This window comes from Erpetoichthys calabaricus, chromosome 1, assembly GCF_900747795.2.
Source record: "Erpetoichthys calabaricus chromosome 1, fErpCal1.3, whole genome shotgun sequence".
Lineage (NCBI taxonomy): Eukaryota > Metazoa > Chordata > Cladistia > Polypteriformes > Polypteridae > Erpetoichthys > Erpetoichthys calabaricus.
The window spans coordinates 197,841,820-197,863,093 of NC_041394.2; the positions used below are offsets into that span (position 1 = coordinate 197,841,820).

At 35.0% G+C, this 21,274-nt stretch overlaps 1 protein-coding gene across 4 annotated transcripts in view; it reads left to right on the plus strand.

The window, feature by feature from the left end:
* scaf11 (SR-related CTD-associated factor 11) overlaps positions 1-21,274 on the plus strand; it is a 651,915-nt gene that overhangs the window by 608,362 nt on the left and 22,279 nt on the right. For 3 of the 4 annotated variants that reach the window (XM_051928673.1, XM_028810656.2, XM_051928677.1), the window contains 3 exons: positions 15,027-15,127; positions 17,155-17,277; positions 20,290-20,375. In XM_051928673.1, the coding sequence (XP_051784633.1) occupies positions 15,027-15,127; positions 17,155-17,277; positions 20,290-20,375 (310 nt within the window). Of the gene's footprint in view, positions 1-9,527; positions 9,590-15,026; positions 15,128-17,154; positions 17,278-20,289; positions 20,376-21,274 lie in introns of all 4 variants that reach the window. The other variant, XM_028810663.2, reaches the window with a different exon arrangement.

Consider the following 21,274-nt stretch of genomic DNA (forward strand, 5'->3'; position numbering starts at 1 on the left):
AAATACTTACCTACAACATGCATGAAACTGTAGTTTGATTTAGTTATTAAATAGGGCCTAAGTTTCAAATATTCAAAGACCTCTGTACTTGCCTTTCAGAATTTTCTATTGATGCTAGTATTGAATTTTTATTGATAAAAGTTCATTAAGCACTGGATCTTTTTTTTATTATAAAGAATAAGGCTATCAGGCCAGACCACAAATGTTCTTAAACATGTCAGGTATTCCACGAAGTATGTTTATGAAACCAACACTTAGTCTAATAAGTCTGATTTGAATAAGCCTTATTTTACAATTGAGGCTTAGTTGGCTCCGTGGATGCCAAGTGTTTCTTGTTAACTCAAGATGTATTTAGACAATCCACAATTATACGCACACTCACGATATTTAGGCAGCACTGACAACTGATCATCTCCCCTGTCTCTCATCCGAAAGCGATAGAGATAGATGAGAGTGTAAAAGCTAGAATTGAGCACCTGTGATTTTTAAGTATGAAGGTGACTGGATGTATGGTGTATTATGGGTAGTTTTATTAGTCACAAATTAGAGGAACATATACAGTAACAGAGATTGGAAATATGTCTAGTATTAAGAATGCACAAGAGGCTGCATTAATGGTCCATGAATTTCTGTATTGCATAATTAAATGTTAATGGCATTATTTAAATTAAAATTCCCTTTGAATTGCCTAGTTTTGTTTTGAATGTCATACTTCCAACACCTAAAACAGTTAAATGTTCAGTAACAATATGAAGTAATTTGGCAGCAAATGAAAATATGTAAGAACTTCAGATTTACTACAGTGCAGATGTCTATGTAAACATATATTGTGCTTTAAGCAATCAAAAAAATCTGCAGCTTCTGCCACTGGTGTGATGCCCTAGTCTCAGTCCTGCTGAATGAGTTTTCATGCAACAAAATGGCAGATTACATGATACAATTGTCATTTAAAAGGACTTACACATAATTGTGTAGCATCAGGTATTTTACAAAGTCAGCCTATGTTGTCCTTGACAATGTAATTATTCATGTATCAGTGTAAGTCTACTTGCACCTATGACATTTCATTTAGGATGCCTATTAAACATTATTTAGTGTCACTATTACTATGGGATGAATTCATTTTGCATAGATTCATTTAACAAAATATTTAAAAAAAAAAAAGTTTGCTGTGGCAAATTGACTTCACCATGTATGGATTTTTTTTTTTTTTTTTGCAATTATATACTTTTCAGGAAATGTTAAATCTGTAGGTCTTAACAATATTTATTATGAGCAATTAGAGTTCCCTCATTCATTATATTTTCAAGAAATGTGTATGCCATGGATAATCCTTGCAGGGTTGTTGAAAGAAGCCTGTTCTCTTAATAAATTGAGTGTAATCAAAAACTATTTTATGAAAATTCTCTTTTTAAGTTCTAGACAATACTTGCCAATTGTTATTAATGTTTCTGTTTTACTGGCAGATCCTCAATTACAAAACATTTTGTATTTGTAATATCCATCCATCCATCATCCAGCCCGCTATATCCTAACTACAGGGTCACGGGGGTCTGCTGGAGCCAATCCCAGCCAACACAAGGCGCAAGGCAGGAAACAAACCTCGGGCAGGACGCACACACACCCACACACCAAGCACACACTAGGGACAATTTAGAATCGCCAATGCACCTAACCTACATGTCTTTGGACTGTGGGAGGAAACCGGAGTACCCAGAGGAAACCCACACAGACACAGAGAGAACATGCAAACTCCACGCAGGGAGGACCCGGGAAGCGAGCCCGGGTCTCCTAACTGCGAGGCAGCAGCGCTACCCACTGCGCCACCGTTCCGCCCTATTTGTAATATCTTACTTGTGAACAAAAAAAAGATGCAGTATGGATTATAAAAATAATAGATATCAGAGGCAGTTAATTTTAAAGAATATTTAATATGATACTTTTTATTACTATGCAATATATACACAGATATTGTCATGCCTTATATCACAAATGACAGTGGGCTTTCTTTCCAATCATTAATTGTGCTGTAGGTTTAAAAGCACTTCACAGGCTCAAATTAAGGAAAGGAGCTCACAGTAGTTAATACTAGAAAGTCTTGAGTGTTGTATTCTTGTACATTATTATGAATAGCTCTACACTACTTTGTGTTAGAGGTTTACTGGCTAAGTTATAATTGGAACTGCTGAGGATAGAAAAACGGTTAAAAAAAATCATCAAATACACTATTTATGAAATTGTAAACTGTGATATTAAAGAAATATAATGCCATGAATACCGCTTTTATGCTGTTTTCGAGGGAAAAACTGTTGAATATCTGATAGCCTAAGGACAGAATGTTAAATTTATACTCTTTGGTACTAATCTGTTAATTGCTTCATTTTGTGTTTCCACCATCTACAAAATGAGGTAATTGCAGTCTTAACATTCTACATTAGACTCCATTATTTATCCGTCCATCCACTTTCCAAACCCACTTGTCCTGAGCATGGTCACAGGGTATTGGGAACCTATCCCAGAAAGCAGTGGGTGCAAGGTAGGAACAGGCCCTCAAAGGGTGTCATTCGATTGCAGGATTAGCAAAAATACTTACACTAGGACCAATTTAGCAACACCAATTCACTACCATGTCTTTGAATTGTAGGAGGGAACTATGGGAACTGGTGGAAACCCACTCAGACACAGGGAACCCCTGGGTTGCGAACACCAGTCGCCTTGTTGCAAGATACAGTGCATCCGGTAAGTATTCACAGCACATCACTTTTTCCACATTTTGTTATGTTACAGCCTTATTCCAAAATGGATTAAATTCATTTTTTTCCTCAGAATTCTACACACAACACCCCATAATGACAAGCTCAAGCTCCATCAGGTTGGATGGGAAGCATCGGTGCACAGCCATTTTAAGATCTCTTCAGAGATGTTCAATCGGATTCAAGTCTGGGCTCTGGCTGGGCCACTCAAGGACATTCACAGAGTTGTCCTGAAGCCACTGCTTTGATATCTTGGCTGTGTGCTTAGGGTCGTTGTCCTGCTGAAAGATGAACCGTCACCCCAGTCTGAGGTCAAGAGCACTCTGGAGCAGTTTTTCATCCAGGATGTCTCTGTACATTGCTGCAGTTATCTTTCCCTTTATCCTGACTAGTCTCCCAGTTCCTGCCGCTGAAAAACATCCCCACAGCATGATGCTGCCACCACCATGCTTCGCTGTAGGGATGGTATTGGCCTGGTGATGAGCGGTGCCTGGTTTCCTCCAAACATGACGCCTGGCATTAACACCAAACAGTTCAATCTTTGTCTCATCAGACCAGAGAATTTTCTTTCTTATGGTCTGAGAGTCCTTCAGGTGCTTTTTGGCAAATTCCAGGCGGGCTGCCATGTGCCTTTTACTAAGGAGTGGCTTCCATCTGGCCACTCTATCATACAGGCCTGATTGGTGGATTGCTGCAGAGATGGTTGTCCTTCTGGAAGTTTCTCCTCTCTCCACAGAGGACCTCTGGAGCTCTGACCAAGTGACCATCGGGTTCTTGGTCATCTCCCTGACTAAGGCCCTTCTCCCCCGATCGCTCAGTTTAGATGGCCGGCCAGCTCTAGGAAGAGTCCTGGTGGTTTCGAACTTCTTCCACTTACGGATGATGGAGGCCAATGTGCTCATTGGGACCTTCAAAGCAGCAGAAATTTTTCTGTAACCTTCCCCACATTTGTGCCTCGAGACAATCCTGTCTCGGAGGTCTACAGACAATTCCTTTGACTTCATGCTTGGTTTGTGCTCTGACATGAACTGTCAACTGTGGGACCTTATATAGACAGGTGTGTGCCTTTCCAAATCATGTCCAATCAACTGAATTTACCACAGGTGGACTCCAATTAAGCTGCAGAAACATCTCAAGGATGATCAGGGGAAACAGGATGCACCTGAGCTCAATTTTGAGCTTCATGGCAAAGGCTGTGAATACTTATGTACTTGTGTGCTTTCTCAATTTTTTTATTTTTAATAAATTTGCAAAAACGTCAAGTAAACTTTTTTCACGTTGTCATTATGGGGTGTTGTGTGTAGAATTCTGAGGAAAAAATTGAATTTTATCCATTTTGGAATAAGGCTGTAACATAACAAAATGTGGAAAAAGTGATGCGCTGTGAATACTTTCCGGATGCACTCTACCATGCACCACAGAAAGCATTATATCATTATTTTTCTAAAAGTATGGTGGACATAATTAAATGCATATTAAATCATATAAACATAATATGTTCAAACCAGACTGAATGAAAACATCTCAAATTTGTCATATGTGAAAAAGTGGATATTTCTACAATTTTAACACAAACTAACCAACGAATGTGTCCTCTTAGACTATTTAAACAACTCTAATACAATATATTGATATGGCAGTAATACTTAAGGGGGTAGTACACATGCACCTAAAGTAGAACATCTTAAAAATTAAAACTTGAGGAAACATGCACATTAATGCAAATGCAAAAACAATCTTAGTAACAATGGAAAAACTATAGTAATGATACATAATACATTCTGGATATTAATATGTACAAATTGGGTAACTCTTAACAGTTAATGATATTTTGTAAAATATAACCATAATTAAATTTTTAAAAGGATATATTGGCCACTTGTGTGTGAGTGAACCCTACAATAGGTTGTCAGTTGGTCAGAACTGGTTCTTACCTTGTGTTCAGTGCTGCCATGATACTGTCCTGCCTCTCATGACCCTAAATTAACTGAACTTTACCAATCTCAGTTTGTATACTCACTGTATTTGTGTTATATATACTTATGCTTTCATGTAGTATTGTGAACATTTTTAAACCTTGCCACACAAGGTGTAAATACAAAAAATATATTTTTTAGTAATGCAATGAAATTATGGAATTCGTGTTAAATGCAAATTCAGTAAACTCGTATGGAAAGTATTTTGCATGAGTGTTTTTATTTTCTGTGAGTAATTATTCAGATTTCTCTTAGAAGCCTGCATGGTTGTTTACACACTCTAGTCTGATTTATATTTAAAGTTGTGCTGCTTGAAAATAACTTCAGTTAAGTACAGTGTTATGTTGAAGATAAACTTATATTTTCATCTCATGTTAGCATGCTTGTAAAGTCAAGTGCCTACCTATAGTGTACCATAACATAATCATTGTCAATTGCATTTTATTTTTGGGTGAAGATGAGAAATGATTTTATTTTATATGAAAAGTTCCTCCTGAAATATTTTTACCTCAAATTGCATATGATCAATGTTAAATAAACAACAGGTAAGTACAGCTGCCACCTGTCTGTTTTAAGAAGTGCAGCTGCCTACTAGGATTATGAAATGTTAAAGCAAATATTTACTAGTCTAAAAAAAAACATAATTTTGAAAAGTATTCTGTGGTGCTGTGTACCGAGTAGCTATCGTAAAACAGGAATGTGCTTTGATTTAAAAAAAAAAAAAAAAGGTTCATTACAATTTTTTTTTTTATATATATATATATATATATATAAACAAGTAAACCCATGACCTCCCAGTTGTTAAAATGTCACAACTAGACATTCCAAACAACTAGACACCTACACCTTGGCCATGAAATGCCTTGAGAAACATGTATGAAAGACTAAGGAATCCTTACAGTCTGTATGCAGAATGAGTATTAATTTGGAGAAATCTTGTACAGTTGCTGTTTGGGCACTTGGAAAGGGGCAAAAGTTGTTCATTTCACATTTTCTTTTCATCTGTCTTCAGTACGTTTTGCCTAAGAACCTAACTTGATCCTAACATGGTAGGTTAGATCTTTGATTTTTGGCTAACAACACAGCCAACTGAGTACATGCAAATGTTGCTTCAGGGAACTGGGGTTTACTTTCTTTCAAATAGTTACATTTGCATTGTCCAGATGACATTAAGGACTGATTTTAATGGTGAAATGGTTATTTTTATAGGAAGCTTATTGGTAAGAACAAATGTGTCTAAAATTATTTAATAGCTGTCCACACTTGCTGAACAGAAAGTTCTGTTTAGTCAGATGTAAAAGATGTTTATCTTCATATTGTGAGATTCTACCATTAGCCTGAACATTTAAGTTTCTAATATTAAAAGAGCTGTAGATTTCAGAATAATTTTTTTCCTTTCTAGTATTAAGACCGAGTTATAAAGAGGGATAATAAGACACTATTTTTATGTAGTTAATTTGTTAAAGATTTTGTATAGCTGCTAATTAAATGTAACGCTTTTTATAATAAAAGTTGTCTGTATATTGTCTTGTACAATGTATGATTATGTAGCCTTCCACTTTATAACCAGATTTCCTCACAATTCTCCTGTACACATAAACCCATCAGGATATATTCATTATTGTTTAGATCCTCAAACCAAGTGATCTGTTCAGCTAAATAACATGAATATCTTTTGGACAACAAGGGAATACTAAAGTCTCCAAACACAACCTTTATATCCAATGCATTTTATTGTATTTTCCAAACCAGTCTTATCTAGCAGAAGATAAGTATTGACAGGGGAGCCTAATTATAACAGATACCTGTATATACTTTTATCAAGGGCTGTCAGCATTTTTTGCGATTTTTATATTGATTTGTTGCAGGCATATGCATTATGCCATAGCTTCATGTTCAGATAGTGACACAACTCAAACTTTGTTGTGGTATATGGTTTCACGTGAGCTGTTCTGGAACTAAAACTATATCTTGTGCTCTCAGATTTACAGCATACTGCGCATATATATATATTTTTTCTCAATAAAATCCCACTGAAAATGTATTCAATTGTTTCATCTTAACATTGTTGCGACATCCATTAAAACTTTAGGGTTGTCCTTTTTGTACATGATAATGTTTTTGTAACAAGAAAGGAGAAAAAGGCATTGCTTACCAACAGAAAATGGGTGTTTTTTGAACATGCAGATGTTTTATCTCTGTTACTCAATTTTTGTGTCTCATCGCAGCTACAATTTTAATTTCTCTTTATTCAAGTAACTGTTTTAAACAGAAAAATCCTTTTTGTGTTTTTTGATTTTATAACTTTAATAATAATACATAATAATAATTACACGTTTTTAAATATTATTATAAAGTTCAGTTTTCTTTGTTTTCACTGAAGAATGATTAGCCCTGTGCAAAATAATAATGCTCATCATAACCTTTAAGCAGTTGATTTTAAATATGTATGAATTAACCATAAAAATGTAATTGTAAACTTTTTAAACAGTATAATATAATGTGATCAAGACTGTGACATTTACTCTCAAAACATTATATCCTCACTACTATGTCATATTGCTCTGATGAAAACTATTTTGATTGATGGAAATGCCACTTTTAAGTCAGAAGTATAGTTTTACATTAATTTGCTGTTTCTTGTGGTGTGTAAAGTTGATGCAATAAAATATTAGAGATAATTGTAATTTAAATATACAAGAGGTAAACTATACAGTGTTTTTTTAAATTAGCTTGTTGCTGACAGGATAAGCTTTGGTTCCATTCAGTTTTGTACATAAAATCCATATTACTAACCGAGAATGGTAAACCGGATGGCATGGACGCAGGTACACGGCGATGGGACCATGAGGCGTACAGCGCGCGTCTCATAAATTGCAAGCGAAGTCGTATCCACCGCGAACGAAGGAGTCACGGCCCAAAAACGAAAGAGCTCAACTGACATGAATGAGAAATGAAGCAACAACACGCCCATAGCTAACGACTCACGACACAGCCACACAAAAAAGAGGATTCTGCGCAGCAGCCGAGATTCAAAAGGAAGAGGGTACGGCGGCCCCACAGGTCCACAATGATAGTACGGAAGGCGCAGGCGTCACCGCCATATTGTGAGTGGCACTACTACGGAAGGCGCAGGCGTCACCGCCATATTGTGAGTGGCACTACTGCGGAGTGAAGTTAGGAATAATGTGCTGCTTGGGATTGTACAAACCGCTGAACGCTTTATACCGAATTCACACACAATACAGCTCAACGATACAAACACGAGCCCACCTGGATAAGATCAATGAACGCAGGCGCCTACAACGCGCGTCTGAAACTGCGGAAGTAAAGCAGGCACGGGTTCAAAACGAACGAGCTTGACTGATGGATATACAAACACAAGCCCGCCTGGATAAAATCAATGAACGCAGGCGCCTACAACGCGCGTCTGAAATGCCGCAAGGAAAGCGGGCACGGCTCCAAGACGAACGAGCTCGACTAATGTATTTCAGGATACCCAACGCCGGGGGTGGCGAGCGAAGCCCCCCTTGTATTAGGAATAAAGAATGAAGTACAGCATATTGTTTGCCTTAAAGTAGACTGTCTCTTGCATGTATAGAGTAATATATTTGTTTATGTTTGTCAAGTGGGCATGTGTCTAATGCCGGGTTTAGAAATAAATTATACAATCCAATATCATGAGCTTTCCAAAAGGCTTGACATTAGTGCAAAATTTGGGATATAGCACAACTCTATTGTAATATTACCTCAGCAGTTTGGACCTGTGCAGTAATGTTGCATATTAATTACCTTCTTGGGATAAATCCATATACTCCATATTTATATAAAAAAAAAATTGCATGTGCAGTTTTTATTCATTTTACATTACACATTTATAAAGACAGGATGTTTGTCTTTTATTTGATTTTGTTGTTCTTTTGAATGCACACGTTAAATATGTTTGATATGAATGGGCCCTTTTGGCCAGGTTTTTGTGCGGGTCTTTGTGATGCATTTTTTGTGATATTTTCAAAAGAATCTGAGCTTCTTTGCTTTTATTTTTTATCTAAATCAGGTCACTGTAGAGTGTTAGCATTTCAAGTTATTCCTTTAGATCATCAATGTTTAGTCAGTAGAATTAATAGGCATTCAGTGTGTCTACCTCTGTATCATACTTGCTCCTGAATACTAAACACTTCTTTTCTTCATAATTGAGTAACTTTGACCCTTTCTTATGTGAATCCCTCTTGTTAAGCAGTTCTGTTCGTTGTCATATATCTTGGCTGATATGAAATCAGTGTCGGCATAGTGCTCATATATTTATTTTTGCAGTGTAATGCTTTATATAAATTCAGCATATGCATACGTATGATTGCATCTGTTACTTACAAGCTTTGCACATTACGTTCTATACAGTGACGCCTCTGCTGGAACAAGTGCAAGGCTGTGCCTTTGTCAGGCATGGATCTTTTTGAACATAGTAGGAAAGCATCAGAGAATTTTTATTCTCTGTTCATGTTGTGAGCATTTTCTCTTGGAGGGTGTGGAAAAACAGCTCACCCAGTTTCTGGCCAAAGACAAACTTCCAGAAAGCCAAGCAGATTTTAGGCATGTCTATGACTATTGCCTCTTTTCCACCTTTCTTCATGAGCTCATTTGAGACTTCATTTGGGCTTGCAGTTTTGCAGCTTGTTGAAGGTCTCTGGCTTTTCATATTGAACAGGGAACAAAAATGTTCACCTGAGCAAGTGAACAAGCCCCTTCTCATTGTACATGTCTTCACAGTATTCTCTCTATCTTTGTGCTACTTTGACAGCTTCCGTTTCATTCATGCCAGTGGCCGACTTGATATACTGCAGCTGCGGTTGGAAGCTATTGGTGAGTGACTTAATTGTCTAGAAAGAGCTTATTGCATGTTTTCATGCTTTTTTTTCTTGTAGTGTCTCATTTGGTTTGGTTGGTTATGTTTTTCCATCCATATTTTTTATAAATCTTAACCACTTGGTAGTTATGCCAGTTTTTTTTCTTATTACTCCTCACATCATCAATTTGGAAGGTGTAATAAGATTATTTTACTATTCTGCTTCAGACATAATTTTTTCCCTAGTATTTGCTTGGCTGATTCCTACAGATTTGCCATGGTATTTTCCAGAAATCTTCTGGTGTGTTCATTTGCAATTTTAAGAAGATGGAACCGGATGAAGATGTTTTTCCCATCTAGTCTTCTACAGTTCGAGTGAATACAATTAGTGGCACTCATACTGAAATGAAAATTGTCATCACTTTCAGCTTTGTACAGTTGAATAATCAAGTAAATAGTTACTGAAGATAAGGATGTTATTTTAATTTCAACTTTCAGGAAGCTGCTTTATACTTTTTCTTTTAGGACATTCTGTAAAAATATCAATGTCAAAGTGAATATGCTTTTTCTTTACAGTCTCTACAGAAATCTCTTTAATCATTTTGTAATTGTGTTTATGTACCAGTCATGAGTATTCCTTCCTGATGTTCTAAGCTATTGATGAACAATGTTCTGAAAAACTTGTACATTTCATTCAGGGTTATATATAACAACCAGGTTTCTCTTCGCCAAGTTTGTGCTATAACAAATGAACAAACCTTTATAGTCTTTCGGCACTTCACATCAGGTTTAGTCAAAGGTCGATCTGGGGAATATTTTGTTGCCGAAAAACCTATATATTTTTGGCACACAAAATAATTTAAGCTTATTATGCAATGTTGCTGTTGGCCAAAGTTAGTTTGACTCGGTATCAAGAAAATCTGAGCCTTTCTTCACTGCTTAAAGTTGTCACTATAGTAATTCTGTAAGGCTACTAAACCAGCAAGGCTTAACATTATACCAACATACTTTGTGTCAATCAATTAGTCCTTGTGTTACATTGTATTTACTTTGACCTAAATATTGTAGTTGGCTTGATACCAAATCACTTTATAATGTATACTCCAAGTGAATTTGAAGATGGTTTCACAAATACATTTTTCATTGTTTCTTGAATCTATAGCATTTAGCTTTTCTTTTGCATCATGATCGTTATTGTCATAAATCACTGGTTTTCACATACACGTGAGGTCACATATTTATTGTTCTATAAATTGTGCACAAAATGTTTAATTTAGTAACATGCTTCACATTAATTATTTTTGCTGTGCAACATAAACGATAATTAGTAAATGTGTTCATATCAAAATAGTTTTTGTGAATCATTGATTTTTTTTCTCCCTTTTAATCAAGTGATGCTTCAGTATTAATTACAGTTATTAAATTAGTTTCTCCCAAAGAAATCTGATACAGCAGTGGAGGCTACCCCTTTTTTTGGGGGTTCCACACTGGAAAATGGCACTATCTTAGTCACATGCCCATTTCCGTTATATTTTGGTGTTTACAATTACATTTTTGTGGTTAATTTATATATATTTCAAATCAATTGCTTAATGGTTGTAATGATTATTGCTATTTTACAAAGTGCCAATCCTGGGTCATTTTAAAAAAAAAAAAAAAAAAAAAAGATTAAACGTATTGAATTATTTAATAACATTCATAATACACATCAATTAAATGCAATACATAAAGTAAGAAATGATAAATAACAATGACCATACACAAAAGAGTGTTCTCAATTTAAAACCTTTCTTTGAGTAACAAAAGATTAAAACACTGGCTGTGATGGTACACAAAAACTGAGTTAACAGAAATAAATGCAACTTCATATTCAAAACACATTCATTCTTCGCAGTTGAGCAGTTTTTTCCTTTCTTTCCTATTACAAATACATATCATGTACAATAAGTATATTCCCAACGTTTTAATGAGCGTCATTGAGAAATGTTAAGGTGAAACAATGAAATAAAACTGCACTATAATTTTGTTTAAAAAATGGCCAGTATGCTGTAAATCTGAGAAATAAGAGAAAAATTATATGCACAGACATTTTCAATTTAAAAAGTAATTACTCTGAATAAAAGATTAAAATTGTAGCTGTGACGGCACAACAAAAACTGAGTAAAACAGTTAATACAGCTGTATGTTCAGAAGACATCCATTTTTTGTTGGTAAGCAGTGCATTTTTATTCTTTCTTGTTGCAAACACAAATCATGTACAATAAGGACATCCCTGAAGTTTTAATGGGTATCACTGAAACACAGTTGCAGTGGGATTTTATTAAAAAAAAAATGCAGTACACTGTAAATCATAGGGTATACAGTCAAAGCATTTGGTTGTCTTATCTTAACACAAAGCTATATCGTTATTTAGATGCCTGTAAAAAGTCCATGTAAAGTAAAAATAATTAAATAATTATAATAATATAAAAACAAATCTTAATGTCATTAGACTACCTTGTAACTGCTTGTTTAGCCACGATTCACAGTAAGGCTGGTTTGGAAAATATGAGATGGGTGTGAAGGTTGACACGCAGAGACTTCAGTATTCTGTTGTTGTCTAAAAGAAATTAATATTTAGCTGAACAGGTCACTCACTTCGAGGATCTGCACAATAATCAATAAATAGCTTGGTCAGTTTATCAGTGCTGGTTAACCGATTATAGAAGTTAGTGGCAATGTAGAAATGTAGATATAGTCGGCCTTCCTTATCCACTGTGGATTTATTTCAGGATGCCAAGGCCCTTCCATAAAATGGCATGTGATTTATGTAAACCTACACACATACCTCCAGTCTCTAGATCACTTATAATACATGATACAGTGTAAATGCTTTGTAAATAGCTGTTATACTGTACTGTTTAAGGAATAATGACTTAGGCAACTGACATACAGCTTTTCAAAGATCTGTGAGATTTTTATTTTCTTGTCAAGAGATATCACTTTACACTCCCTCTTAAGCCTTTAAGAGATTGCTTTGACCACTTAATTGCTTTCTTTATAGAAGCCATTTTTTTCACAGAAGCAAAGGATACACACGAGGGCCTCATAGTACCGGAGAGTCAGGATTGCAGACTTGATTGCTTTTGATTAAAGAAATGCATGGCATCGCTTGCTGCTCTGTGCACTTATGTTCCTGTAAATAACAGTATTCTTGGTTGAAACTTTAGTTTATCTTTAAGTGTACTGAATACCTACAAGCCATCGGTGTATGTCAGAGCCATTTGTAGCCTTCAGTTTTTTGCACATGCAAGCATATAGATAACCTTACTTATGTTTAAAGCATCTGTCCCGGCCAGATGCCTGTGGGCTGATGGATGGACAGACTTTGATTGGCTTGGTTTCTGGCAACAGTTTAAGGTTTGAGTGTCTTTACTTTTAGGGATATGTATGTCTTTTGCGTTTTATTTTAAAAGCTGCAATACTGCAGGAATTGTAAACATGGAAAGCATAGGCATCTGGTAGCGCTCAGAAGCCAAGGTAGGATAAGTGTGCAAAAAAGAACTTTAATTTTATAAAGGTGGCGATTTGCTGGAGAACAGGCTTGATTGATCCGTAGTGTGTAGATCAAGGATGCATTGTGTGAGCAGAGCTAGCCAGCTAGAGAGCAGTGTGGTGGCATCGCAGCTGGCTGCCTTATGTAAGTTTATTCCTATGAGCCATTTTATTAAGCTCCTATAGCAGGAGGCTACAGCAGGGTATGCCTACAGATCACTTCATCTGTCTGGATTCAGTGTAGTGCATGCAGCAAATTCAAGTTTTGATTTTTGGAACTTTCTGGGTGTGTGACCCCCCCCCCCCCCAAAGACCGGCTGTATATTTAACTAGCATATGGTATTAAATTGATTTTACTTAGCCACTAAAACACCCAACGTAGACAGTGAGCAATCTCTAAATTATGGCTTTACAAAAGTTGCAAATGAATGAGGTAAATGCAAATGAATAAAATGACTTTCACAGCATGAATTTCAAAAGTACGCAGTGAGAAATAATTATGGATTTTCATTATTTCTATGATTTTGCAGCAGCACCGGCAGCCTGCTGCTAAATATTCTATGTGCTATGAACACTGTAAATTTTCTCTGCTCACATAAGTGTTTTCTATGTTTGTGTTTTCTTTTGTTGGAGTGGTTACTTTCTTGCACTCCTTTCTGTTGTCATATGTTCCAGATTTTCAGGATTGCTGCTGTTAAGCAAAAAAAATCATCAAATTCTTGCCATTTTTAAGTTTTTGCATATGTGTGCCCATGCTGATGCTTGTTAATTCTAAATGAAGTAATACCTTTGCTATAGCATTTATATATTTTTACAAGTATATTCAGAATAAGAAATTGTTGCACATGATATTAGAACAAAATGGTAGTCATTTGTCAAGTGTTAAATTCTCAAAGAGATCCAATTTTTCTCAATTTCTCAATAAATTTGCCGGATTAAGTGAAGGATGAGAGGTGTCCTGGACAGGAAATAGAGATGGGATGATGTAAAGCTTGAACAGTGAAGTGAAAGGGGGAAAGTTCTGTTAAGCTCAAGGAAGGCATAGTTAGCAAGCGTGCTATGAAGCACTTGTGCTGCTGCCAGGCATTGTGGCTACTGTTGTAGGTGTTGCTTCGCTTGAAACAAAAAGGGATGGACAGTGGTTAGGGAGAAGTAGAGGTAGAAGTAGAAGTGGAAGTGTCATCCATGAGTCCAAGATATACTAGCCAGGTGCCGCCACTTGGTAATGCAAGTGCAGCTCAGTTAAGTGATCCCCTATAGCCAGAACATTTATTATTTATTTTGACCTGTTCTTTTCTGTACCTTCTTTATTTCTCTCTTGATCTGAGACTCGCTTCTTCATAAAAAGTTATTCCTTTGGCTGTGTGCATTACTAGCTCGTGCATCTTCTTTACTCTACCCACAAAGAATTTTCTACAGTACATTTACAAGAACAAAAAAGCCCAAAATTAAAAACATTTGCCTCATAAATCTGCAGTCTGTAAAGGTTTCTAGAGTTTGTAACAAGCTAAGCAAAACGCAATTCAGTGTTAGAACTTTGACTATGGCTCTTGGGGTACATCCATGTTTATAAAGTTTAAAAATAAAAACAAAAAAAGAACATACAACTGACAAACGACATGAAAACAGCTCTGTTGCTTCATGAATACATCCTCCTGGGTTAGAATCCTGGTAATTGTCCTTGTCAAGTCTTTTCCAGTCCAGCCTAAGGTTTTTCTCTAGGTGTCCCTTTTTTTTTCCCCCCTCCTACGTCCTCTATCAATATACTGATTAGCTTCTTTCTTTGGGCCCAGTAATACTTCGGCTCTTGAATTAAAGTTTAAGTTTATGAATGTTGTGTTTCACATATACTTGGTTTGCAGAATAAAATAAAGCATTAACTTTCTTTTTGAATAATCTTGTCTTTTATTGCATTAATAGGTAGAACGAACGGCTTGCTCCCAGCAGAGTAAAGAGAACTTTTCACATGTTTCCCCATCATTAGGCCAAGCTGATGGAGTATCTGTATTTTCAGAAAACTGGTTAGTATAATAAATGCTTTTGGTTGCAAACCTTTTAAAACATTTTGTGTTTTAATGTACAAGTTATATGAAAGTCTAGACTGTTTCCTTAACTCTTTTAGAAGTATGGGGCAATGGGGGCAATTTGAGTTGTTGAGAATAACCTCCCCTACATCATAGCGGAGCAATATTGCTTTGTTAAACAACCCATTTCAACCCCATCAAGACACAATGCACAGTCATCCCTTGCGATACCACCATTGGAGAATCCCTGTCACCAGTCATCATTTAGGGCTGGGGGGAGACTTTTGATCTTTCTTAGACAATCACCCCCGATATTGTAGCAGAGCAATATTGACTGCTTAAACAACACATGTCAACCCTTTGAGAGACACCACTCATGACCAAGTCCCATTAAATACAGTGGTGTGTCGCAACACAAAATTTTAAGAAGCTGATACACATAATAGGCACAACCTGGAAAATAACTTGCAGCCCAACACTTCCCAAAGGTTTGGGGAGCTACTTACTACTTCTTTTAATAAAGGGTACATTGACAGTTGTTTTTCTGTAAGTGAGCTTTCAAACTGCAGTAGTGCTCAGGAGTTTAATGGAAACCTGTTGTTTATCCCTAGCTCTTCATAAATGATAAAATAGGTTGTTTTTGTTGTCCTTATGTTGTGGTATTACAAATATAAAGTATTGTTTACTCCAGCAATTTTAATTTGAATTAAAACAGTAAAAATTGAGTAAATAGTGGAATTAATTGCACCTTCTATTTTCAAGTATTTCTGAGCATGCATGATTTGTTTATAATAATACAACGTTTGTGTTCCTTCCCAAAACTTTAGCTGAGGATAAGTTTTGGAATAACTGGTTGTCTCAAATTTCTTGGTCATTATGTGTTTCCTGTTACATTGATTAGGCACACAAAGAGATATTAATATCTGGTGTTAGATTTTTGTGCCTATGCTCAAATCAACATTTTGAAAGTTTTTTTTCTTTATAGCTTAGACACTGTAAAGAACATCCTTTTTGACATCAGTAATAACCTATATAATGCAACCTTTTATTAAGGATTCTACTGGGGAAAAAATATTTAGACACTTAAAGCAAAAATAATGGCAAGAATGAAGTGTAAAAAAGTATAAAAGATAATGAAAATGATCCTGTCATTTGTGAAAAATGATTCGGGGTGGGGTTCATTCATTACTTTTGAGTTTACTCATGGTTAGATAAAGAATGACTTTAGAAGTGTGTGTGGAAAGCTTATGTCCATCTGTTTACAAGAAAATCCATCTGTGTTCATGGGCATAATGTAAGCATGACAGTAGGCACATTTTCCATGGCAGAATAAAGTTCAGATCCAGTAGTACCAGTTGGGATGATTAGTATGGTTTTTTTTTGATGAGGTTTTTTTTTAAAATGGTTTTATGTTAAGTTTTTCCAATACATAATAAAATATTTATTGTATATATGAACTATTGTATATATTAAGGCTTATTTGCCTTATTTGAGTGTAAGAGAATGCACATTAACACCCACAATTGTCTTAATTACTTACTAGTTAAATAAGTCCCACACAAGACGCTGGTTGTGATAGCCTCATGCCTCTTTGTTGGGATATTTTTTAGTCTTAAAGATTTTGATAACACTAATTCACCCTGCCAGTTTTGGTTGATCTGTATGTGATAAGTAAATATCTTAATTTTGGACATGAGATTGAATCTGAGGTCCACATTGTATATTAAATTAATAGCATTTGGTTAATCACACTGCAAACGATTAAATGGTTTACTTAAAAGGCGGATGTAAATTTTGCAAAGTAAATCTTATGTTCAATATTGAAATAAATATGTTGTAGTTTGGCAGAATCCTGTTGCATCTGATTTCAGTAAAAGTTTGTACAAAATGATTTGAAGTGAATGCTGCAAAGGCAAAACAGGCTGGTAAAAAAATAGAAGTGTGAAACTGAAATCCTTTTTTAAATTTAAAGGCTATTGCAGTTGAATTTGGAATCCTGTTTTACACCATTTATATGCTTTTAGTATAGAGTTCTTAGATGTATATGAAGATGAACCCATTTTAAGACAAAAGAGGCGACGGCTAGAAGCATCAATTCTTCCATGGTTTTCATTTCCTTCATCTTATGCAGCAGTTGAGCTGGAAAGGTAAGAAGCTACATTCATTATTATGTTATTTTAAAAACTTCTGTATATATTTTACCATTCAGCTATTTTGTACTACATCACTTTTTCATTTATTTGATTTTAATGTTTACTTTCTCCCAGGAACATTCTAAATTTACTGTTTTGACTTTCTTAAGATGATAATAGAAAATTGTTACTGGACTTTTTTCTTAATTTGAGAACCCTAAAATTTTCATGTTTTTGATAGAAATTGGTACTTTTTAACCCTTTCACTGATTCATAATTTAATATTCATATATGACTGCAAAGTCCAGTTTTCAGCAGCATTACTTCAGTGTCCCAGTTGTAAATTCTCTTGGCTTAAATGCTAATTGGTCATTAGAGAAAGACTTCTAAATGTGTTGGCACTGCTGAAACATGTTCCTCTGTTCAATAAAGCAGCTAAATTGTCTTTCCTTGGTTTACTAGGTAAAATTTAATTTCTTGGTTCAAAACTAACCAAAACAAAATGGCTTTCTCAAGAAACATGTCAGTTAAGTTTAGGAAATTAAGGATTCATGCAGAGGTGTTCACTACTGTTCTTAGAGAAGAGGATAAACTTGATCTAACCATGACAGAAAAATATGCAGTAAGCCAAGACACACAATTGCACAAGAGGATATGTTCATCAGAGTCTGTAGTTTGAGAAGCAGACACATTACAGGTTCTTAGTTTGACTGTTATAGATGACACTTGTATTTGATGTATACTGTTTAAGAAAGCATCCAGCGGAGGACGTGTAAGATGTCTGTTTCTTAAAGTACAGATTCTGTTGGATAAAACTGTTTCAATTTAAGTTGACTTTATTATTAGAATAAATGGTAATTAGCTGTAATTTGCATTTAAAAATGTGCATCATTTAATTAAATTATAATTTTGAGTAGAACCCAACCAATCAGATTTTTGCCACTAATCATGATTTAAAAAAAAAAAAAAAAAAAAGTCTGTGACTTCTGAAAACCAATATTAGTGGCTAATAAATAGCTCCTCCAAAAATATTTAAATAAATGCTGTATGTTTTATAACAAAACATGCATATGAAGTAGATTGTTTTCACCATGTAAAAATGACAATTATTATTCAGAGAAATAAAAATAAATAACAGTATATACAACAATAACAATTTAACTATTAAATATCAGTATAATACAAGACAGTACTCAAAATTGTGAAACAATATTATATTCTTAAATTATGTGCTGTTTACAAAACAAATAGAATAAAGAGCAGCTAATATGAGAAACATGATCAAACTAATACTGCCATTCCCGTATAGGGGAGTTATTATGCAGGAAGCACTTTTTTTTTTTTTTTTGCATTTACGCCATGGAGAGAGTTCCTTTTGTCCTCGTAAGTGTTGCCCATAATACTGAACACCTGCCCGGAAGTCACTAATGATGGTGGGCTAAAGTAACAAATGCATTTAATCTGTTTAAGTAATCAGGAGTGAATTTCACAATTGAGGAATGTGGTGTTTCCCAGTTTTCCATGTCTCTTTGATTAAGTCACTTTCCATACACAGAAAAATCTCATTTTTGTGATGGGTGTGTAGCCTTCACATGAAAAACATCTGTGCACAAATCATGACTGCTGTATGCTTTATAGATGGACTGCAAATAAAAACACTAAATTATGAGGAGTAATGAAGCTTGTAAAAGAATGTTAAGTATAAATGTATATATGTAGTGTTACTTAAAACATTTAACCTCAATTTGAATATATTTGGTTACTTCTTTTCAATATGAGTATTCTAATCCTTATTTTGTATAATTTGACAACTCCAGACAATCTTATTCTTAACAGAGTCTTTATTTATTGGTCGAGAAATATTGTCTAATACTTCAGAGTCTTAAACACTAAAATAAATCAACCTCTCCTTACTTCCTGAGAGAAGTTGTCTGCTGCACATGTTCAGAATTTGCAGGCTATTGTTTATGCTGTCACTATGTAGTTTATACTTTGCATGAGAAATTTACAAAATGTTGCAGTAGGTGTCTATTGTTCAAATGTAGCAGCAGTTAAAAATGAGGATCTGTACTTGTGCATTTGCCTCTTGTTGTTTTTGTAAAAATTGAAAAAATGTTACATTTATGCAGCCATTCAGTTCTTTTACAAACCTGTTTGCAACTAGACTACATTCAAATGCATGATTTTTTTTTTTTTTAAAATTCGGAGAACACACACTGTTGTAATGTTATACAATTTATAATATGCAGACAGTAATATTTGTGCTTAAGTAACTGCAAGATTAAAATGTTACATAGGAATGTATGCTTTATAAATATATGCATGCACTTGAATTATAGTAGGAACTGCATTACCCAGAATTCAATGGGGTGGAAGGAAGTTAGAGCACGATTGTTTATAAGGATAAATGAATCATTGTTAGATAATTTACACTTAAAATTTGTTTCATAAAGAGTGATGCACAGTACATTATTGAAGTTCATCTTTGCAAAGCTTACAAAAGTAACATTGCATATTGTGTTAGCTTTTGTGTTCATTATCTGAAGCATTACTGCTTTTGAAGTGGTTTACTGTTGTGTAAATTAAAGACATAACATTGAACGTTTGCTGGCTAGTGTGAAATTTATTCTAGTTAAGTTTATAAAGCAGTCTTGAAACTGGCATTGTGTACATTAAATGCACAATTTATTATTTACCTAAGAACAAATAAGGCTGATTTATGAAATCAGATGTTTTCTCAACTGCACTAACCTCCACTTAGGGGATCACACCACTTCCATCCTGCACATTTTGACTAACTCTGTCACTCTGTATGCTGGTAACTATTCGGTGCCACTTCTGCCATTGCTAGTTAAGTTATTGAGCCTCATTATCAGCCAAACAGATCTGCCAAGACAGGCACTAGTTTTGAGACTCTCATTAGAATAATAACTTGAGAAAGTGTAATATATTTTGAACTGTATATTATTCTTTTCTATAATACATATTTTTTCTCTCCAAACCATTGAAATCTTTGTATTGTTTCAGCCAAAGTTCTTATTCACAAGAAATGATCAACTTATATTCTTGGCGATTACCAAATGCAGTGAGACCTTTGGCATCTGGACAGTTTGGTAAGAATCTTTTTTTTTTTTTTAATATAAATATCAGTCTGTTAATTTCTCTGTTATCTATCAACTGATGACAGGTAGTGATCTGCCTTTATTGGTTATCTATTTATTATCAGTCAAAATTCAGAAAGAACCTCTTTTTTTGCATTCAGAATTGTTTTTTTTTTTTTTTTTTTTTTATAACTATAATTGGTATATAATTTCAGCCTTGGACTAATGGCAATTTGCAGAAACTGAAATGTTGGTTTGTAGCAAAGCCCAAATTCTAAGTGTGTGCGGAGGTTGCCACCAGATTTGTATAGCGATACAACTGCTGCGTTTTTAAAGTGAGGGACAGACAGAATCATGGCAACACCCAAATCCTATAGTATTTCCACCCCAACACCCAAATATTAACAACACACCAGAAAAAATGTTGAAATAGACTAAATATTTTCAGCAACAACAAAAAATATATATATATAATTTACTATAATCACCAATTGCAAACACCACAAAGAGGGGTGCTGACAAAAGTACAAACTAACACCACAAACAAACCCCCCACCCCAACCAACGATATTTACAGTCCTGGAAAAAGTTTTTACGGTAGGTGATGGAGGTGGATCTCAAAGTTCAATCACTAGTTAACGGACATAAAAATGTGACAGAATACTCTCTTTTGGTAAACTGGAACATGGTTAGAGAACACAGTCTTGCCACCAGATTCCAGAAGATAAGTGATCATCTGAGGCACGCCTCTTCACTGTAGAGCATGGACTAAATTGGAACCAGACCCTGCTACACTCCCTGAATCTGGTGGCTGTGCACAGTCCTTCTCTGTTACGAACATCCAGTTGGTAAAGGGGTTTTGCTGCTGCTGAAGGATGAAGTCAATCAAAAATTGAACAAAATAAAAATTC